General features: G+C 36.3%; 1 protein-coding gene across 2 annotated transcripts in view; it reads left to right on the top strand.

The window, feature by feature from the left end:
* The window catches only part of ROCK2 (Rho associated coiled-coil containing protein kinase 2), a 163,645-nt gene that overhangs the window by 104,126 nt on the left and 40,296 nt on the right, over window positions 1-19,223 (top strand). Inside the window, exons 6-21 of one of the 2 annotated variants that reach the window (XM_084622351.1) lie at window positions 1,183-1,327; window positions 4,500-4,638; window positions 6,527-6,618; window positions 7,467-7,626; window positions 8,227-8,290; window positions 8,839-8,850; window positions 10,615-10,703; window positions 11,252-11,300; window positions 12,203-12,338; window positions 12,477-12,568; window positions 12,860-13,106; window positions 13,351-13,457; window positions 14,560-14,719; window positions 16,206-16,366; window positions 16,847-17,031; window positions 18,351-18,420. In XM_084622351.1, the coding sequence (XP_084478477.1) occupies window positions 1,183-1,327; window positions 4,500-4,638; window positions 6,527-6,618; window positions 7,467-7,626; window positions 8,227-8,290; window positions 8,839-8,850; window positions 10,615-10,703; window positions 11,252-11,300; window positions 12,203-12,338; window positions 12,477-12,568; window positions 12,860-13,106; window positions 13,351-13,457; window positions 14,560-14,719; window positions 16,206-16,366; window positions 16,847-17,031; window positions 18,351-18,420 (1,908 nt within the window). The remainder of the gene's footprint in view (window positions 1-1,182; window positions 1,328-4,499; window positions 4,639-6,526; window positions 6,619-7,466; window positions 7,627-8,226; window positions 8,291-8,838; window positions 8,851-10,614; window positions 10,704-11,251; window positions 11,301-12,202; window positions 12,339-12,476; window positions 12,569-12,859; window positions 13,107-13,350; window positions 13,458-14,559; window positions 14,720-16,205; window positions 16,367-16,846; window positions 17,032-18,350; window positions 18,421-19,223) is intronic. The other variant, XM_084622352.1, reaches the window with a different exon arrangement.

The following is a 19,223-nucleotide window of genomic DNA, read 5'->3' on the forward strand; positions in this document are numbered from 1 at the left end:
GCCTAATTCAAAGCCCATTGAAGTCATTTGAGTCATTGACTTCAGTGCGCTTTGGATCAGGCCCATAGTATGCATACTCAGCTTTGTTAATACTGGAACCTAGGCTAAGTCACATTTCCTTTTTAATTTTTTTTCAATCTCGAAAGATATGTTTTAAAAAAGAAATAAGAGGCGTTACCAGGAATAGTCATTTTGTCAGTGTCAAGGTTCCTCCCCCACTCTGAACTCTAGGGTACAGATGTGGGGACCTGCATGAAAACCTCCTAAGCTTACTTTTACCAGCTTAGGTTAAAACTTCCCCAAGGTACAAATTAATTTTATCCTTTGTCCTTGGAATATGCACTGCCATCACCAAACTCTAACTGGGTTTACTGGGAAATGTAGTTTGGACACGTCTTTCCCCCCAAAATCCTCCCAACCCTTGTACCCCACTTCCTGGGAGAGGTTTGGTAAAAATCCTCACCAATTTGCATAGGTGACCACAGACCCAAACCCTTGGATCTGAGAACAATGAAAAAGCATTCAGTTTTCTTACAAGAAGACTTTTAATAGAAATAAAAGTAAATAGAAGTAAAGGAATCACCCCTGTAAAATCAGGATGGTAGATACCTCTTCAAAACATAGAGAATCCCTCTAGGCAAAACCTTAAGTTACAAAAAAGACACACAGACAGAAATAGTCATTCTATTCAGCACAATTCTTTTCTCAGCCATTTAAAGAAATCATAATCTAACATATACCTAGCTAGATTACTTACTAAAAGTTCTAAGACTCCATTCCTGGTCTATCCCTGGCAAAAGCAGCGTACCGACAGACACAGACCCTTTGTTTCTCTCCCTCCTCCCAGCTTTTGAAAGTATCTTGTCTCCTCATTGGTCATTTTGGTCAGGTGCCAGCGAGGTTACCTTTAGCTTCTTAACCCTTTACAGGTGAGAGGATTTTTCCTCTGGCCAGGAGGGATTTTAAAGTGGTTTACCCTTCCCTTTATATTTATGACAGTCAGAAACCACTTCTGGAATAGGAACTTTTGGAGGCCTTAAATGTTTCCCAAACTACTTACTTTGGGACATGTTTTTCTCAAAATAACATAAATGGGTTAATTTTATTTTTGGTGAAACACTGTGTTTATTATATTATTTCAATTAAATCGATTATTACTTGCGATTTTTTGCAATTACGTAGACTGGTATGGTGCGCTGTGATACAGCTGTTGGAACGCCTGACTACATATCGCCTGAAGTCTTGAAGTCACAAGGAGGTGATGGCTGCTATGGACGGGAGTGTGATTGGTGGTCCGTAGGAGTTTTTCTCTTTGAGATGCTTGTTGGTGAGTAATAATTTAGTTCATTAAATTTTTCCCCCATCCCCTTCTGGAAACTTCTATTCAAGAACTTTTATCATAGAATCATAGACTACTGGGGTTGGAAGGGACTTCAGGAGGTCATCTAGTCCAATCCCCTGCTCAAAGCAGGACTAACACCAACTAAATAATCCCAGCCAGGGCTTTGTCAGGCCGGGCCTTAAAACCACTAAGGATGGAGATTCCACCAGGTCCCAAGGTAACCCGTTCCAGTGCTTCACCACCCCTCTCCTAGTGAAATATATTTTATGATTCAATTATCCTTATATAGCAACAAGTAAGACATATGGATGCATCGAGACAGTTCAGCCTGTGACTGCTTCTGCTTTTGGCTAATTCTTGTACTCTCCAGTCAGGATTTTCCAATGTAAAGCACTGGACCATTAGGTCATGTAATGTATATGAATATTAGATCCATTATAGAGGACCCTAGCCATCCAAGGTTGTAAACGAGCCTCAGAGTCTAGTATCAGAGCATTGGTGAGGAGTCTGGAACTGAGCGTGATTACTCACTATCCATACCAACATGTTCTGGGAACACTGCAGGAACAGATACGTTTCTAAGGTTCTGGGGGCAGGAAAGCTCCTCCCGAGTCTGCAGTCATTGAAATGTTAATGCCTCTGAGGATGAAGCACATTTGACTTATGAAGGCTAATTAGTAAGTTGAATCCCAGGATCAATTTAATCAATGCACCTTAATAGTTAATATGTTAGAAGTCTGTCCTGTAGTGCCAAGACAGAGCTTCATTTTCATTTTTGTTTTGTGGTTGGGACCTCTTTTCTCTCCTCTAGTACATCATCAAATGTGGGGAACACCAGTATTTTGAGAGTCTGAGTTTTTATCGTTGAGGGGCTCACTAGCTCAGTTTTCTCTATAATCTGGGGTTTCATTTGGGAGAGTTAATGATACTTCATGGTTTGTATACATTTCCTCTCCTATGGCCCATCTTGTTTGTGATGCTTCTAATTAGATGCACCAAGGATATGCAGACTATAGCTGCTTGCCTTCTCACACACACAAAGTTCAGCTATATCATCCCCATCTTAAAACCACTCCAATGCCACCTCATTAATTTTAGGATCCAGTTCAAAATTACCCTTTCAGTTTTAAATACCTTGGTAGACCTAAGTTCTCTGTAAGCTGTGCGGATGTGCAGCAGCCTATTTAGTGCCGTGCAGGCACTCCGGGAGCCCAGGTGCTGCAGGGAGGAGAGAGAGCTGGGGGAAGTCCTCTCTCCTTGCCATAGCCCCAGAACACTCTCCTACACCCCAAACCCCTCATCCCTGGCTCCACCCCAGAGCCTGCACCCCAACCCTCTGCCCCAGCCCTGTGCTTCTTATCCCCAGACCCAGCCCTGAGCCCCCTCCCACACTCCAAACCCCTCGGCTCCACCCCATCATATGAATTATGTTATGTGCACCAATATGAAGATGACGTGTCACACATCACCTCCATATTGGTGCACATAACAAAATTCTGCACATAGGTGAGAAAAATTAGAGGGAACATTGCAGTAGACTTGCTTCAGCTTTTCAAACAATCCTTCCTTCTATTGCCCTCCATTCCTTCTGCTAATATAGCTAATATAGCTCTGAACACTTTTAATAAAAAAAAAAACCACAATCCTTTGCAGCTCTTGCAGTCAGGAACAGCGGTTGAACTTCTTGGCCTTGTTGATTTCCTTATTTCAAATTTCAGCTGAAAATATCTGTTCTCTGTTGGCTTTACTTCTTAATAGTTCTGCTTCTGACTTCATCAATTTTAATTTATATTTAAAATAAGGCTGTAGAGCATTTTGGGATACAGTTTATATGAAAAGTGCTACACCGAATGAAATTGTATTACATTTTATTGTACATTAGATACAAAGCTGAAGTATTAGTTGGAAAGCAGAGAATTGGGCTGCCAAGAGAGGGATTATCTTAGTTGAGGGGATACTAGGGTGGTGATGAATGGCTTTGATAGGAGCCTTTTATGATGGTGCTGAAGAGAAAAGGGGAGAGAAGACCCTTTTAGAGTGAAGAAGGAGGGAGCATTGGTAGACCATGGAATCTGTGCATCTGATGGATGTAGGGTGACCAAATGTCCCGATTCTTGGGTCTTTTTCTTATATAGGCTCCTATTACCCCCCACCCCCTCTCCCAATTTTTCACACTTGCTGTCTGGTCACCCTAAATGGATGATTTCTGTAGGAACCATACTAGGACTAGTTGGGAGGTCACAGCAGAGTCTGGGAGTTTAATTGACACTAATGTAAATGCTAACTTGTTCTTTCTTGGAGCCTATTTGTGTTTGGTTCTTCTCTTTTATATCCTCCTCAAGAGCAAAATGGCTTCTGTGTATTGGTTTGTAGAGATTAATAAACTTTCCACATGGTGAAAATGTTCTAATTGCTGATAATTTATCGAATCTGTTAAATCAGAATGCCTTTTTCTGCTGAATGTTTTCCTTCTGATGGACAAAATAGGTAATTTGGTCAGTAAACATATTCCTCAGGGGCTTTTTACATTAAAGTGTGTTTCAACTCTGAAAGAGAATTATGTAAAAATGTCCGCCTCTTGGTCAACGGATCTGTTCTTTTTGCATATTCAGAGTGTTAGCTGATCACTTTGGTGACAAATACATTTTGATTGCTGTTTGTTCTTGTTAGAAGTGCAGAACTGAAACCACTAAGAGTTAATTGTGAATTCTATTCCATAACATGCATCAACCGAAATGTTTAATGGTTCCAATCAATTACTCCTATCCAAGCCCCTTGAAGTCAGTGGATTTACAAAGGTGTTACTGAGGGCATAATTGAAAGACACTGTATGAGTATGACAGATCTGTTTTGGTGTGCAGAAACTTCAGTAATGATGGTGGAAATATCGTAGCTTGATTCCCCTGGGCGTAGGCTTAGTTTGTAGTGTGGGTATTTAGGGGGGAAATAGTTTTAGTTGTAAACGGAGTACATATGATTTTTTTTAAAAATTGAGATACAATAAACATGGATCAAGCAATCCCATTTTTATAGAGCCACTTTTCAGAATAAGCCTGAACTTTATAATTTATAGGTCTGCTTTCTTCTTTCTCTGTTTATCTTAAAATACTTAAATTTTAAATTAAAAATCTTAACATTTATGCATGTTTTATTTTAGGGGACACTCCATTTTATGCAGACTCCTTGGTAGGAACATATAGTAAAATCATGGATCACAAGAATTCATTAAGTTTCCCAGATGATGTGGAAATCTCTAAGCATGCAAAGAACCTCATCTGTGACTTTTTAACGGACAGGTACGTGTGTGTACTACATTTGTACAATCTCTCTTATAGTGGGTGCAAACACACTTGCTGTATCTTAGAACAATGGATTCCTTCCCCTTAATTGTGCTATCTAAATCATTCTCATTTTGTGAGAAATTAACCGTATCTTCTGCTTTCTAGTGGCTGGCTGTTGTGCAAACTCTATGTTATGTTTAACTAAAACTAACGTTTTCATGAGTACTTCTGGCAATAATTACATTGTCCGCACTCTTCCTAAGAATTCAAAATTGCCCCAAAGAAAATCTTTCCTAGTGCCATGCAAACAAGGTCCAAAATACAGTAACAATGTTTGAAATACATTGTGAGTTCCTTGAGACAGGGACCAACTTGTCTTGCATTCATTTAGCGCTGAGCGTGTCGTCAGCGCCCAGTAAATAATAATGAAAACAGATACATTATCAAAAATAGAGAATTTTATGCAGAGAGTTATTCCAGTTTTCTTAGAAGAGATTTTCTTAGATATGCTTTTTAAAACCTGCTTTTGAGGTAAGAATTTACAAGTATAGCTAATTTCCCCACAAAGAGGAATGATTCTGGATGTAAACTGCTAGATGAGATCTCGTCTTGTATAATAGAGCTCCTCATTGGTATTAAGCTGATGTAGCATGTTCTTGCCCCAGCCACCTCCACCTCCACCTCTCTCTCTCCCTTCCTCCCTCTCACCTATGTTTTGCTATCCTCCCGTGCCAGGCACTAGCACAGCCTAGGAGATGCTGCAATGGGCACAAGAGCTACACAGTGCAGAATCAGAGGAATAACTAATTCCCTGGTGCCCTCTGCTCCCTAGTGCTGAACAGAGCCTGGCCACAGTAGAGAATCTAGCCCGGTAACTGACTGTGTAGAATGATTGATTTAAAAAAAACAACAACTAAAAAAACTTAAAGAAATATGTATCTGGTGGTATGTACTAGTTCTTTATTTCAAAGATGGACTGTCTGGTCTGTTGAGTAAGATTACATGCAGCTAAAGAAATACCATTCATGAAAGAGCTGCTTTAGTAGGGATTTGTCTTGTTCAAGACCCAGGATGGCTGAAAGGTGGAGAGGAAATATGAGAAGAGTTTAATAATATAAAAGTGTCCAGGAGTACTTCCCCCACGTGTGTACATCTTCCTGTTTATATTAAATGTGTGCTTGGGGAATTTATTTAAAACAGATGCTCTCTTTCTGTATACATAATCACTACTGAAGCACTTAAAGTGACAAGAAGGAATGAGCATCTATCATGTGACTTATCTGTTCAAGTCCATAAGTTATTTTTATGTTCTGAGAGCTATGTTAAAAGATAGTCTTATATAAAGAATGTTTGTTGTCACATCTAAAACTTGCCACATGGTGTCTTTGTTGTAAATGTAAGCAAAAGGCATGTAAGGGTTATTTTTCAGGGGAGGAGGATAGAAGTTTGAAATATTTATTTCATTGGAATTTTGAATAACCGTTCTGTGTACTAAGCCAGACCTCCTTTCATTTGCGTCCTAAGGTTTGTCATGTGGTTTGGCAGACTTTCTAAGTTTGCAGTTAATTTTTTTTATTTAAAACTTGTGCCTGTGTGCTCCCTTTCTACACAAAATCTAGATGGAAAAATATTTTACTCCACACGTGGCAGATTCAGAATTCTAGCCATTTTAGTACGTGCAGAGAGAGTGCCTGCTAAGAAACTGGGAGCATTTTTAATATGAGAAACAACAGATGATTTGATTTTAATTAAAGTTCGCCTGAATTACATTGACTGCTCATAACTCTTTGAACCTTAATTTTGTTTAAAGTCTCTGTGCACTTAAGCGCAAAGTCACAAGTTACTTAACAAAAATGGAGTACTGATTTTTCTAATGTGAAATTGGGTTAATTACTATGTTTAGAGAGGTGCGACTTGGGAGAAATGGTGTAGAAGAAATTAAACAGCACCCTTTCTTTAAGAGTGATCAATGGAACTGGGATAACATTCGAGAGAGTAAGTAAACTGTAGTTTATATTTTGAATATGTTCAATATTTGCATAAACAGCTACTGTTTTAACAGTGTGGAATTAAAAATGTAAAACACTTAAAATATTCACATAACAGTTTTGTACAGTAATTTTTTGGGTCTCAAGGGGTGTCACATAGTTCTGTTTTTCTTACTATGGTTCTTGTTTATAATAAAAGAAATGCCACTATGGGTTCATAAACATCCCCCCCCTCCTCTTTTTGCCATGCTGTAAATATAGAGAGAGTGCATTTGTTTGAACAACAGAGTTTGATCTTTTATTTTTTTAACAAATGGCTACATAGTCAGTTGTACTTTCCTAACTTGCTTACCTCCTGAAGTTGTATGAGTACTGTCTAACCTACCACTTAGAATCATTTAAGTTCATAGAACTTAATTGCCTCTGGCAAAAATTTAGCTGTTTTAGTTTACCATTTGATCAAAACTTCTGTAATCAGACACACTTATTGAAGCTTATTCATATAGTTAAGATAAAATTGGGATTAAATATCTGACCTAAATCTGGATGCTTTAGAAAATGTATGTTTTATGCAATAAAAACTGCCTTCTTCGGCAAACTGATTTATTTAAATGATTTTCTTTGTATTGCATGGTAACAGATCACTTCAAAACATTTACTTTGTCAGATGTGGGTGTGGAAAGAAAATTATTTTATTAATCCAAAAATATTAATGGATCTGCTATATGATAAATAATATAAAATAAATGATGAAATTACTGTATGCCATATTTACCTTTCATTATATAGTGTGTTGATATATCCACAACAGGATGTTGAATCTTACCATGAAGCTGACCATTTTTTCCTTTGTAGCTGCTGCTCCTGTTGTACCTGAGCTTAGCAGTGACATAGACAGCAGTAATTTTGATGACATTGAGGATGACAAAGGAGATGTGGAAACCTTTCCAATCCCCAAAGCCTTTGTGGGAAACCAGCTGCCTTTTATAGGATTTACCTACTATCGAGAGAATCTGTATGTGATGTATTTTAATGTGCATCTTGTCAAATACAGTTGAAAATTATTTTATTACATTCCTCTCCTTTTGCTTTAAACACACATCTAATTTTACACTGTAAAATTGTTGAATATGTGAAATGTGGAGTTTAAATTGGATTTATCAAAATATGCCAATTTTTGGATGTTTCTAATTTTTATGTAGTAATTTATAAAATTTACTACATATTGTACTCCAGCATATATACTGGATTTTTGGATTAGCTAATTTTAGAAAAAAGTGTACAACTAGGACATACATTGTGTTAGGGCTGTTTCTTTTCATTACTATTTATGTTGAATTTGCATTATTAGTCATGTGTATTGTATCTAAATAATTATAGAACTATTGTAAGTATTCATTTAAACATTAGAAACTTGTGTTGAACTGAAAAAGTCTGAATGTTTACTTTGGCCAAGAGAACATTCAAATGAAAACTCATACTGAATAAAAATGGCTTCATTCGGAGAATAGCCTAGCAGAGGTTAAGACTTGAGAGAATTGATTAAAATGAGTTGATTGGCATGGTTGAAAGAGTTGTTGAAAACTTGAATAAGAGTTGTTTTTTTTCCCGACAGGTTGCTAAGTGACTCTCCTCAGTCTTGTAGAGAAAATGAATCCATGCAATCCAGGAAAAATGAGGTAAGTACTTTTTTTTAATAAACATTAATGTATGTTTAAATTATTTTGCTGTCTGTTAAGACTTGCACAGTGGATTTAAACAATATTCAGTTATGAATAGTTAATTTGTATTGCTTAATGTTAGAATATTTCTGTATAATTACTGACGGATTCCATCTGTAAACATGAAAATGTCAAACTACTACATGAAATTGTGCAGTATACATTTTAGATGAAAGGATTGTGTTTATATAGTATTAGTTTAATTTAGAAATTTAAAAAGGTGTATTAACATTTTTATAAATTTCTGCAACCATTGAAAATGTATTCCCTATAGTAGAGAATATTAGTTCTAATAAAACAAATATTTGTAAATTCTTTAACATTTTGTAATTAAAACATGATTAGAATCCAAGATGACCTTCAAAGTATAAAATATTCTAAGTCTGAAATTTTATTAAGCATGGTGAGACCATTTAAAAAAAAAAAAAAAGATTTGTAGGAAATGTTTCCTGTTCTTTGCCTTTTTAATGCTCATGATTAAAAAAAATGTTTTCTTCTTTTTATAGGACAGCAAAGAGGTAGGTGTATTATTTTGAATCATGAAAGAAATTAAGATAGCTAAGTTAGTTTTTGTCAGCATGAAGTAATAGATGTTAAGGGTTTATCCCAGTAAACTGCTAACAGTAGATTAATTTGTTTAATAAAAGAACTTGTAAATTGCTTTTAAGAAAGAGCCTACAGTTAGTTATAAGTGAAATAAGGTTAATATTTGTTCAGATTTATACTATAGTTACCTTTAATTCCTATTTGGCAACCCCAATTTACTTTGCAAATAAACGTGTAAGGCTCTGTTCACCACAAAAGATTTTGCTCCAGGGAACGTTGTAGATTTTGGCTCCACATCTAAGTGATTTATTGCTAATTTGTCCAGGGCATGAAAAGTAAATTTTCACACAGTACTAGTGAAGGAATGGTTGTGAGCATAAAAGTGACCCTCAGTATGAGTGAGTTTTGAAGCAGGAAGGTTTATTCAGTATTTGTGGCTTGCCAACTGAGTTTATTCACTAAGATGGCAGCAAGTCTGATAGGATTTTTGTGTATCTCAAAATAAACAAATATACTAACCATTATTGATCTTAGCCCTCTCTTAGTAAATCAAGGAGATTATTCCATTAATTAAAAATTGTGAGGGTTGGTAATTTTTAAACCTTTAAAAACAGCCGTGGAAAAAGCTCATGCCATGCATCGGCAAACATAAAAATAAATACACCCTGTGCTTCTGTACTGCCTTTCCATCATACTGTGCAGATTAGGAGTGTGTGGTGCTCTTTAAAAGAAGGCTATTGCCTTTTAAAATTGCATGCAGTGTCTGCTGAATTCTTCCAGTAGTTTTAGAGCCAAGCATATGTGACATAGTCCCTTCAATTGTATGTTTCAATAGCAAATATTTTATTTTTCTATATTTCTGATTAGTAAAATACAAAGGATTGATAAAATGCTATATTTGTGTTGCCAACTCTTGTCATTTTTATTATGAATATCACAGTATTTCATGTTTTTCTTAATGCCCCAGCTCCTATAGTCATGTAATTGTGACCATCTCAAATTTTGGTTTTTTTAAAATGTTTCTTCCCCTTATGTTTGCAGAAAAAAGTTTAAAAACATGAACCCTATAGACTCAGAAGCCCAGAAGGCAATTAAAAACTCCTAAATTTATGATTTTTAATCCAGTCTCATGAATTTTTGTGTATTGACTTATGGTTTTAGAATGTTGGGAATTGGCAATATGGCGTTTTCCAAAATGTAATGGGGACAAGTTAGGTTCTGTGCAAGTGTTAGACTAAGAAATTCTCACTTTCTTTCATGATGTGTTCTACCTGAGCATGCTCGGAGGCATTCTTAAAATGTCATCCATTTTGGTCATATGCTCGATATAGTTTTTTTGGAGAGACTAATCCAAAGAATCTGCTCTCAAGAGTTGGGGTTAGAGAGAATAAAGGAGAGGGCAAAAAACAACATTCTATTCCTGTGGAGCTTTTGTGGTTCACCATCTGCAGCACATAATACTGTGATGGATAGATTTATTTTAATATTGTATGCAACAAGTTTTGTTTCTATGGATATCTTCATGAAGAATCTTCATGAGCGTTAATATCTTGCAGAGATGTAACTTTAATTCCCAGTAATCCAGTGGTGGTGGCTGGTTAAGAAATAATGTTCTGTTCCCATCAAATTGTAAGATTATATTGATTTTCATTGCTCATCTGTCTTGGTTATTTAACTGAACTACACTCATTTTTACGTGTTCGTATTTTATATGTGGACCATACTTTTTCTGACAGTTTGCACAGTTTCAGAAAAAAATGAGCAAGTTAGAAGAACAACTCAGTAATGAAATACAAGCCAAAGATGAACTAGAACAGAAGTGCAGGTAAGAGTTAGCGGTTTATATTTGGTGTATTTATGCCAAACTTTTTTTAATTTTCCATTTTAAAAACTTAAAATACAATTAAAAGCATACTTAAGGGATCCCAGCTCCACTAAGGAGATCCCATTTTAAACAGTCAATTTGTTAGCCCCATATGATTCCCTCTACCTTTAGAACATAACAGTGGCCATACTGGGTCAGGTCAATGGCCAGTGGTCCATCTAGCCCAGTAGGCTGTCTTCCGACAGTGGTCAGTGACAGATGCTTCAGAGGTAAGGAACAAAAGAGGGCAGTTATTGAGTGATCCATCCCATGTAGTCCAGTCCCAGCTTCTGGTAGTTGGAGGTTTAGGGATACTTGGAGCATGGAGTTGCATCCCTGACCATCTTTTTGTTTTGTCTTTGGAGAAGACCACCTCTACTGGACAAATTATTTTTTTCTTGGTGCTTATGTGGTTGCTTAAAGCAGGATTCACAAGACACATCCATGTTATTCCGTTTTTCATTATAACCAATGCTTGCTTTTGTTCTAATTGTTTTCATATTCCTCAGGTCTGTTAATGCTCGTTTAGAGAAGACTGTGAAAGAACTAGATGAAGAGGTAAATCAGTGTATTTTCTATTGCTTAAGTGTTCTTACATGTTTTAGGTATGTTTACGTTTCTCAGGATACACTAACTTTTAAGGAACAATGGAACTATGGCACAAGAACATGAGTTTATGTTCTAACAGTATACCCTAGCATAAATCTGCTGCCACTATTGCAATATCTTGGCAAGAGAAGGGTAGAGTGATTCCTGCATTATTTAATTGATTCCAGAATCATGTTTACTATGTCCTGTGCCTTAGTTAATAATTTATAGAGAAATAGCATGTGTGAATTGAATTCCAGTTAAAGATGCAGGGTTGATACTGTTGAAGGCTGAAATATTCCCTCCATAGAGCAGGTAACAGGTAGTAGCAGTTCAAGCATCCCTCTACTGCCCCCATCCTTGTGCCTCAACCCTGATGTTCAGGGACCACCTCTGGAGGGGATGAATATAGCTTAGTTCTCATGCCCATTTAATCATTGGTTTTGCTGCTGAGTGTGCCAGTTTTGCTGATGCTGCTTGTTCATTGCATACTTGTTCACTGGAAACTAGACAGAAGCCCGCACAATCATTTAACATAGACTATCAACAGCCTTCATACAGTAACAGCTTTAGGGCACTGCCAGTCTGGAGTGGATTTGAACTGGCCTTACATCCTTTGCTGATCTCCTGACTACCCAGATTCCTTAGAAATAGAATTGTATAACTATATAGTTATTTGCTAATTGTGTATTGTTCTGCAGTTATATACAAACACAGCTGTTAAGTGTTATGGTGTGTGTATACAGCAAGCAGATGGAATACATTTTTGTATATTTGTAAGTTAATTGGAATCCATGAGCTATCCTTTATAACTTTAAAGTAATACCATGGTTCTGTGTATTTTATTTGAACTTAACTATAATTATCTCCAGGTAACATCAAGGAAGAATGTAGAATCTGCATTAAGGCAATTAGAAAGAGAGAAAGCTCTTCTTCAACACAAGAATGCAGAATACCAGCGGAAAGCAGAACATGAAGCAGATAAAAAACGCAATTTGGAAAATGATGGTATGTGGAACAGAACCTTAAACGTGGTACACGGGGATTTTAACATAAGATAACAGAACTGTTGTTTTGTTGGTAAGATCTGTTTAAAGATTGTGAATCAGTGTGTGATGGAGGTCACATATGATTATTTTATTATAGTTAACAGTTTGAAAGACCAGCTGGAAGATTTGAAAAGAAGAAATCAGAACTCGCAGATATCAAATGAGAAAATCAATCAGCTACAAAGACAGGCAAGTTGTATTTCTGTGTGTGTGTGTGTGTGTGTGTGTGTGTGTGTTAGTGTTAATTTAAAGCCATTGTTATAATGGGCTACTGAAGTTCAGGCTTCCTATTTAGCAGAAGAAAATTGCAAGAAGTTACAGAAGTTGCTCTTTAATATGAAATGTTGGTTTACTAATGTCATGTTAGAAAACATTTCCATATTTTTTCTTTTCCTTCAGTCCATAAATTGATGATTAATTTGTAATGGAGATGTCGTTTTTCATTTTAATTGTCTAAAATGTGCATTTATTAATCAATAGCTGGATGAAGCCAATGCTTTACTACGCACAGAGTCTGATACTGCAGCCAGGTTAAGGAAGAACCACACTGAAAGTACAAAGCAAATCCAGCAGTTGGAAGCTAATAATCGAGAATTACAAGATAAAAACTGCATGCTTGAGAATGCTAAACTCAAACTTGAGAAGGACTTCATCAATCTTCAGTCAGCCCTAGAATCTGAAAGAAGAGATCGAAGTCATGGGTCAGAGATTATCAGCGATCTACAAGGTATTACAGCAAATGTCTACATTAATTTGCATTTCAGAAATACAAAAGAGTATAGTGAAATTATTTGATCTGGGAATTGTAACTAATTTTAATAAATTGTCCAAGTCAATTGTATCAGTAGACGTAAAATGTTGCTAACACCTATTAAATGTGAATGTATTTGTTTTAACTTTTGTAGCTACCTTTTTTTTCTTTTTATTGCTAAGTTTTTTTTCTGACTAGTTGTTGTTTTGAATATTTTTAGGTCGAATATCTAGCCTAGAAGAAGAAGTAAAAAATGGAAAGAGTGCATTAGCCAAAGCAGAAGTGGAGAAGCGACAATTGCAAGAGAGGTTCACAGATTTGGAAAAGGTAACTGCACACGTTAGAGTAGAATATATACTTGGTTTGCAGTATAAAAGGTAGAATATAAAATGATGGCATTAATAGAAACTAAACTGCATCAGATTGAAGCTCCATGGTAGTTACATGAATTGGTAACTTTTTTCCCTAAATTTTCTCTTTAAATAATTTTCAGCATGTATAGGAAATCAGTAAATGTATTTTTAAGATAGAGGAATATCTTAGAGCCGTGGTTTTCAATCTTTTCTCATTTGTGGACCCCTAAAAATTTTTGAATGGAGGTGCGGACCCCTTTGGAAATCTTAGACATGGTCTGTGGACCGACCCCAGTGTATTAGAGGAATTTATTCTTGGTGTGTTGCATAGATTGCTTAGAAAGCTCCCTGTGCAACATGTTGAAAGATTGCCCATAGCAGATTAGATGTTATAGGGATGCTCTATTGTGTAGGCTGTATTGTGCACAAGGTTATTTTAGTCCCCATTGAAAAATCGGAACTTGCTGAAGTGTAGAACTTTTTTACTTGTTGTATTATAGAAAGTGATTTGCACTACGTTTCTTTGCTTTAATATTGGCTACCTTTTCTCTGTGTGTATGTTCTGTGTTTTTCTCACTTAGATTACAGTCTGCTAGTCAGGAACCATGTTATTTTCTTTCTCTGTAAAGTGCCAAGTAAAGCTACAGTTCCGTACAAATTTCTTTTAAAGCAGAAATTTTAAAGAAAACAAACTGCTGTTAATAGCAAATCTATGAAAAACTTTTCTATTGGTATTAAGTTTTATAAAATCTTGCTTTCACAAATCCTAAATTTTGAACCATATTTAACTTGACATAGTACTCCCTTTTTAAGCCTCAATCCAATAATTTCCTACACACAGGAGTACCATTGCAACCATGCAGTGCCTCTTTGTACCCACACTAAATCAATTGCAGGACTGATGTCTTAAATTGTAAGATCCTTGGAGCATGGACTATGTCTTCTTCTGTTAGTGTATTGCCTTTTAGTCGTGCTTCATAGTACTACCATTTGTAACTATGTTAGCCTTAGTTTGCAGTCAAGAGTAACTGTTTTGTCAAATAAGTCAATTTCCTTTTTTCCTGTAACTTCAACAGGAGAAGAGCAACATGGAAATAGACATGACATATAAACTCAAGGTTATGCAGCAGAACCTGGAACAAGAAGAAGCTGAACATAAAGCCACAAAAGCACGATTAGCAGACAAGAATAAAATCTATGAATCTATTGAGGAAGCCAAGTCTGAAGCCATGAAAGGTATGCATACAATCTTAATTTTAAAATTATGTAATCTAGATAATATAAGTTTTATAATGCTAATTGTGAAGTTGAAATTTATAAGATTATACACTTCTGAATCACGTTAGGAAGCTGATTCAAGAGTTTTGCATATAAATTAAAAATTCTAGAGTTGCTCAGATCACATAAAGTAATTACATTTGGCATAGTTCTCCCCACCCCCACTCCCCTGTTTGACCATCCCAAGAGTGGTCAGGGTTTGAATGCAGATGCTGTTTGAATTATACCCTCCTGCATGTTAGGGTTAAGGTACATTGGTGGAATGATTTAAGGATTCATGCACTGCCCTCTTGGTAGCTATTCTGGGGATAAATAAAAGGATTTTAGTACAGGCAGTCACTCCATGTCATGTACATTAACCTCTTTGAATGACTCTGCATATTCCCACTTATAGGCCTGTTGGTGCCTAACGGTAGAACCGTCTCCAAGCTGTATTCATTGGAGCAGTTGTACGCCCTCTCCTATACTTCCCCTCAGTGTTTTTGAACATTCTGAGCACGAGGCCATATAAGGAAATGCTGGGGGTCCTCTACCACCTCAGTTCCTTTCAACTGCTATGCTAAATGGAAATGAACTGCTCTGATCCATTCAGATCCAGGGGTTTTTCTCCATTGAGCGTACCTTTGGTAATTTTTGTGGTGGTTGTTTTTAGTGTGTAGTGTAATTGAAGTATAGTAATAAGTGTAGATGGTTTTGTAGAATTGGTAGGTTTGATTCCGTGTTATGGCAGAATCAAAAAAAAAGAAACTGGATTTAAGAGACATACTTTGTGCTCATCTGTCCTCCCAGTGTTGGGCAACCATATTAGGTGCCTGAAGTCCTTGAGGAAAGGTCATTCTCCTTCTATGTGTTTCATTTGCTGGACTTTCATGCCCAGACTGTTCAAAGATGGGCAGAATAGGCTCCAGGTACTTCCTTTAAGGAAGCTCTAGCTGCTAAACCCTCTGGTTCTTGGGTGGCCATCAGATGCAAAGCCTAAGAGACTAGGTTTGGTGCCTGTGGCTTTCTCCAGGAAGCTTGCTTACTAAAAGTTGCAGGGCGTCGAGCTCTTCATCAATTCTAACTCCGGATCCTTCTGTTAAAGTTGCCAAGGCTTTGAAGCATTGTTGGTGGGAAAATGGCTGTCTGTTTTCTAAGGATCCTAGACCCACATCCTGAAGAAGAGCTCCATATAAGCACAAAAGCTTATCTCTCTCACCAACAGAAGTTGGTCCTGTAAAAGATATTAAGTCACTCATCTTTGTGTGTCTCATAATTTTTTCATCAGTTTGTCATGCCATCTAATACCTTTCATCCCACAGGAATCCAAAGTATGTTAAATTGTAGGCACCCAAGTTTAAAATTTTGGCCACAGCTAGGCACCTAAATAAGTGTCCTTATTTTCAGAAGGTCTGAGCACCCACAACTCTTACTGACTTCACATTTAAATGCTCTTATTTCACAGAAATGGAAAAGAAGCTGTTGGAGGAGAGAGCTTCAAAGCAAAAAGTAGAAAACTCCTTGTTAGAAATTGAAAAGCGGTGTTCTATGTTGGACTGTGATCTCAAACAGTCGCAACAGAAAATAAATGAGCTCCTTAAACAAAAGGATAAACTAAATGAAGATGTAAGTAGCAATTATATAAGTAGTCTGAATTGGAACTTTTTGGATATTGTAAAATTTGTTCCAGTTTTAAAAGTATGAAAGTTTTCTGATTATGGGCAGTATCTGTAAATCTTTACAAATGAAAATAATAGTAAGTATATCTCCACACTCACTTCTGTAGGTTGCAGGAAGGTTTCCTTACAGTGTAAAGTTTCATTTTCTGAAGTTTTTCAATGTTGTGACAGACTTAAAAAATTTGTTATGTGGAATGTAAAATTCTGTAATATTAGGGTGAAAAACTTGCTTATTCTACTTAGAGATAATTTTAGCTATAGAATAATCTTTATATCCAAAAAAGACATGTTTGAGCTGTACAATAGTTAATACAATAAAAACAATAGAGAATCAGTGCAAGTGTAAATATTGTTTTTAGAGTTCCTTACTGTATGGGTCTGTAAAATTCCTCTGATGTAACAAAACAAAAATTAATTTGTTTTTCAGGTTAAAAACTTGACATTAAAAATAGAACAGGAAACACAAAAGCGCTGCCTCACGCAGAATGACCTGAAGATGCAAACACAACAAGTCAACACATTGAAAATGTCAGAGAAACAGCTAAAACAAGAGAATAACCATCTCCTGGAAATCAAACTGAGTTTGGAAAAGCAAAATAATGAACTCCGCAAGTAAGTAGAGTTGCATCACAGTTTTATTTAATTCTTTAATTTTAAAAATTCAATTGCATTTTTATCTTACTTATGCAAAATTTGAGAGCTGTATGTATATAAAATCCTGACTATACAAAAATCAATCATATCATAGACACTCCTGATGGTTGTTTGCCATTGTTTATGCTATAGTAGTATCTAATGGCCCTGGCAGAGATTGGGGCCTTATTGTAATAGGTTCTGTACAAACAAATGCTAAGAGACGGTTGCTGCGCCAAAGAGCTTACAAAAAAGAAAAAAAATTCCTGACCACATGAGTTACACCTGTAGATTCAATAGAAAGCTACTCTGAAATGCTGTTTTCCAAAAAATAGATTGTGTGAAGGCATAAAGGATCATGTTAAGATTTGAGTGACATGACAAGCTGATTAGAATTAGCTTTCCTGAAGAGTCTATATTGGAATCAGACTAAAATGATTGCACACCTCTAAATTTGCAGCTAAAAATGAGATAATAGACTTAGCACTTAGTAACTTCATCTTCAGTGTGACTTACAAACACTAAGCAGTTACCACTAATTAAAATAAATCTTTTATGATGATTCTAAAAACCAAATTGGGAAGGGGACTTTGTTTCATATGAGATTTGTTGCTCTCTGTAATTAGCAATGTATGTTATCTGGAGCAAGAATGGTCAAGACTAATGTAGGTGTTAGAAAGATCTCATTTTTATTCCATCTATAAAATGAGTTTTGTGGAGGCTCTTCTGGTCTAATTCACTGCCATTGGTAAAGCACTCTTGAGGTCCTCTGATGGAAGAAGTGCAAAGTATTACTATTATTCAGAAGTGCTGACTAGTGATTGAATGAGTTGCTTTAATAATGGGTGTGTTTAAAAAAATCTGCACTATAAAGAGCAGTAAATTAATGTTCAAGGTCCATCTTGCGACTCTGACTACCTGAGGTTTTGGAGCTCAGATTGTCATTTTATTGATGTCCTGCATGGAGATGAGAGAAGAGGCCAATGACTATTTGCTTTTGTAATGTCTCTTGTTGGCTAGTCCATGTAACAGTACTGTCAGTTTAAAAGGCTGTTTACTAACCTTTCCGGATCAGAAGAGAGCGCAGTATTCGTAGCTGTCCAGGAAGAACAGGAGAGACCTGGGGGACAGAGGATCCCTCAGGATTTGGTATAGATGACCATACTTTGATCAGGGGATACTAAGATATAAGAGAGTTTTATAGATGTGTGTGCATGCACACAGCCTTCTGTGCTTATGTAGTTGTTTGGAATATCTTCACAAATTTTGCTTACAAGCACTGTTTTATAACTTTACAGAGAACGTCAGGATGCAGATGGACAAATGAAAGAGCTTCAAGACCAGCTTGAAGCTGAACAATATTTCTCAGTATGTATTGTAGTTTTTGTTTTACCAATCCAGTCTTTAAGGAGCAGAAACAGTACCATCTAAGTTAGATGAACAGTTGTATCTCAGATAGTGACTTGCAAATACTTTTTAAAGAACAGTCTGCAAATGTTCATGTAGTCTGAAATTTGTTCTCATAAACTACTCTGCAAATACTTGTGCAAAAGCAGGATCTGTCACAGCAATGCATAAACAGAAAGAAAAGGATTCAATTTGTCATGTAATTAATTTGCAATGACTTATTTGCCCGCTTAAAATAATAATCTTTATAAAAAGATGTATTTCTGTGGGAGATCAACTTTGTACATGAAAAAATAAATAATTCTTGATTGTTAGTTATGTTTCTGTTAAATGGACGTGATAGCTTATGAAGAACTGTCTTAATATTATAGATTTGGAAAGGCTGCTTTTTCCAAATCACTCTAAAAACAAATTTCTAAAGTATTTTTAATGAGTTTTGTTGCAATACAAAAAAAAAAACCCATCAAAAAGCATGTACGTGTGTATGTGTGGAGTATAAATTGTACTTGCATACATACTTTCGAACTTCTAATCATTGTGTGAGGACAGCACACTACATTTATGGAGGAATGTATGGGTGGCTGGAGGGGATTTCAATGGGTTCACTTTTCCCCACTAGCTGGGTTTCAGGAGGGTGGAGATGAAGGGGATTCTTTGAGAGGGTGCATGCATTGAAGGTGAAAGAAACTGTTTTGGGGAGTATTCTTGCCTAGAAGAGACAAGACACTGTTGTGCTTGGTCTCTTGCTGTATTAAAGGATTTTT

This window comes from Lepidochelys olivacea (genome assembly GCF_965140295.1).
Source record: "Lepidochelys olivacea isolate rLepOli2 genome assembly, chromosome: 3".
In the NCBI taxonomy this organism is placed as follows: domain Eukaryota; kingdom Metazoa; phylum Chordata; order Testudines; family Cheloniidae; genus Lepidochelys; species Lepidochelys olivacea.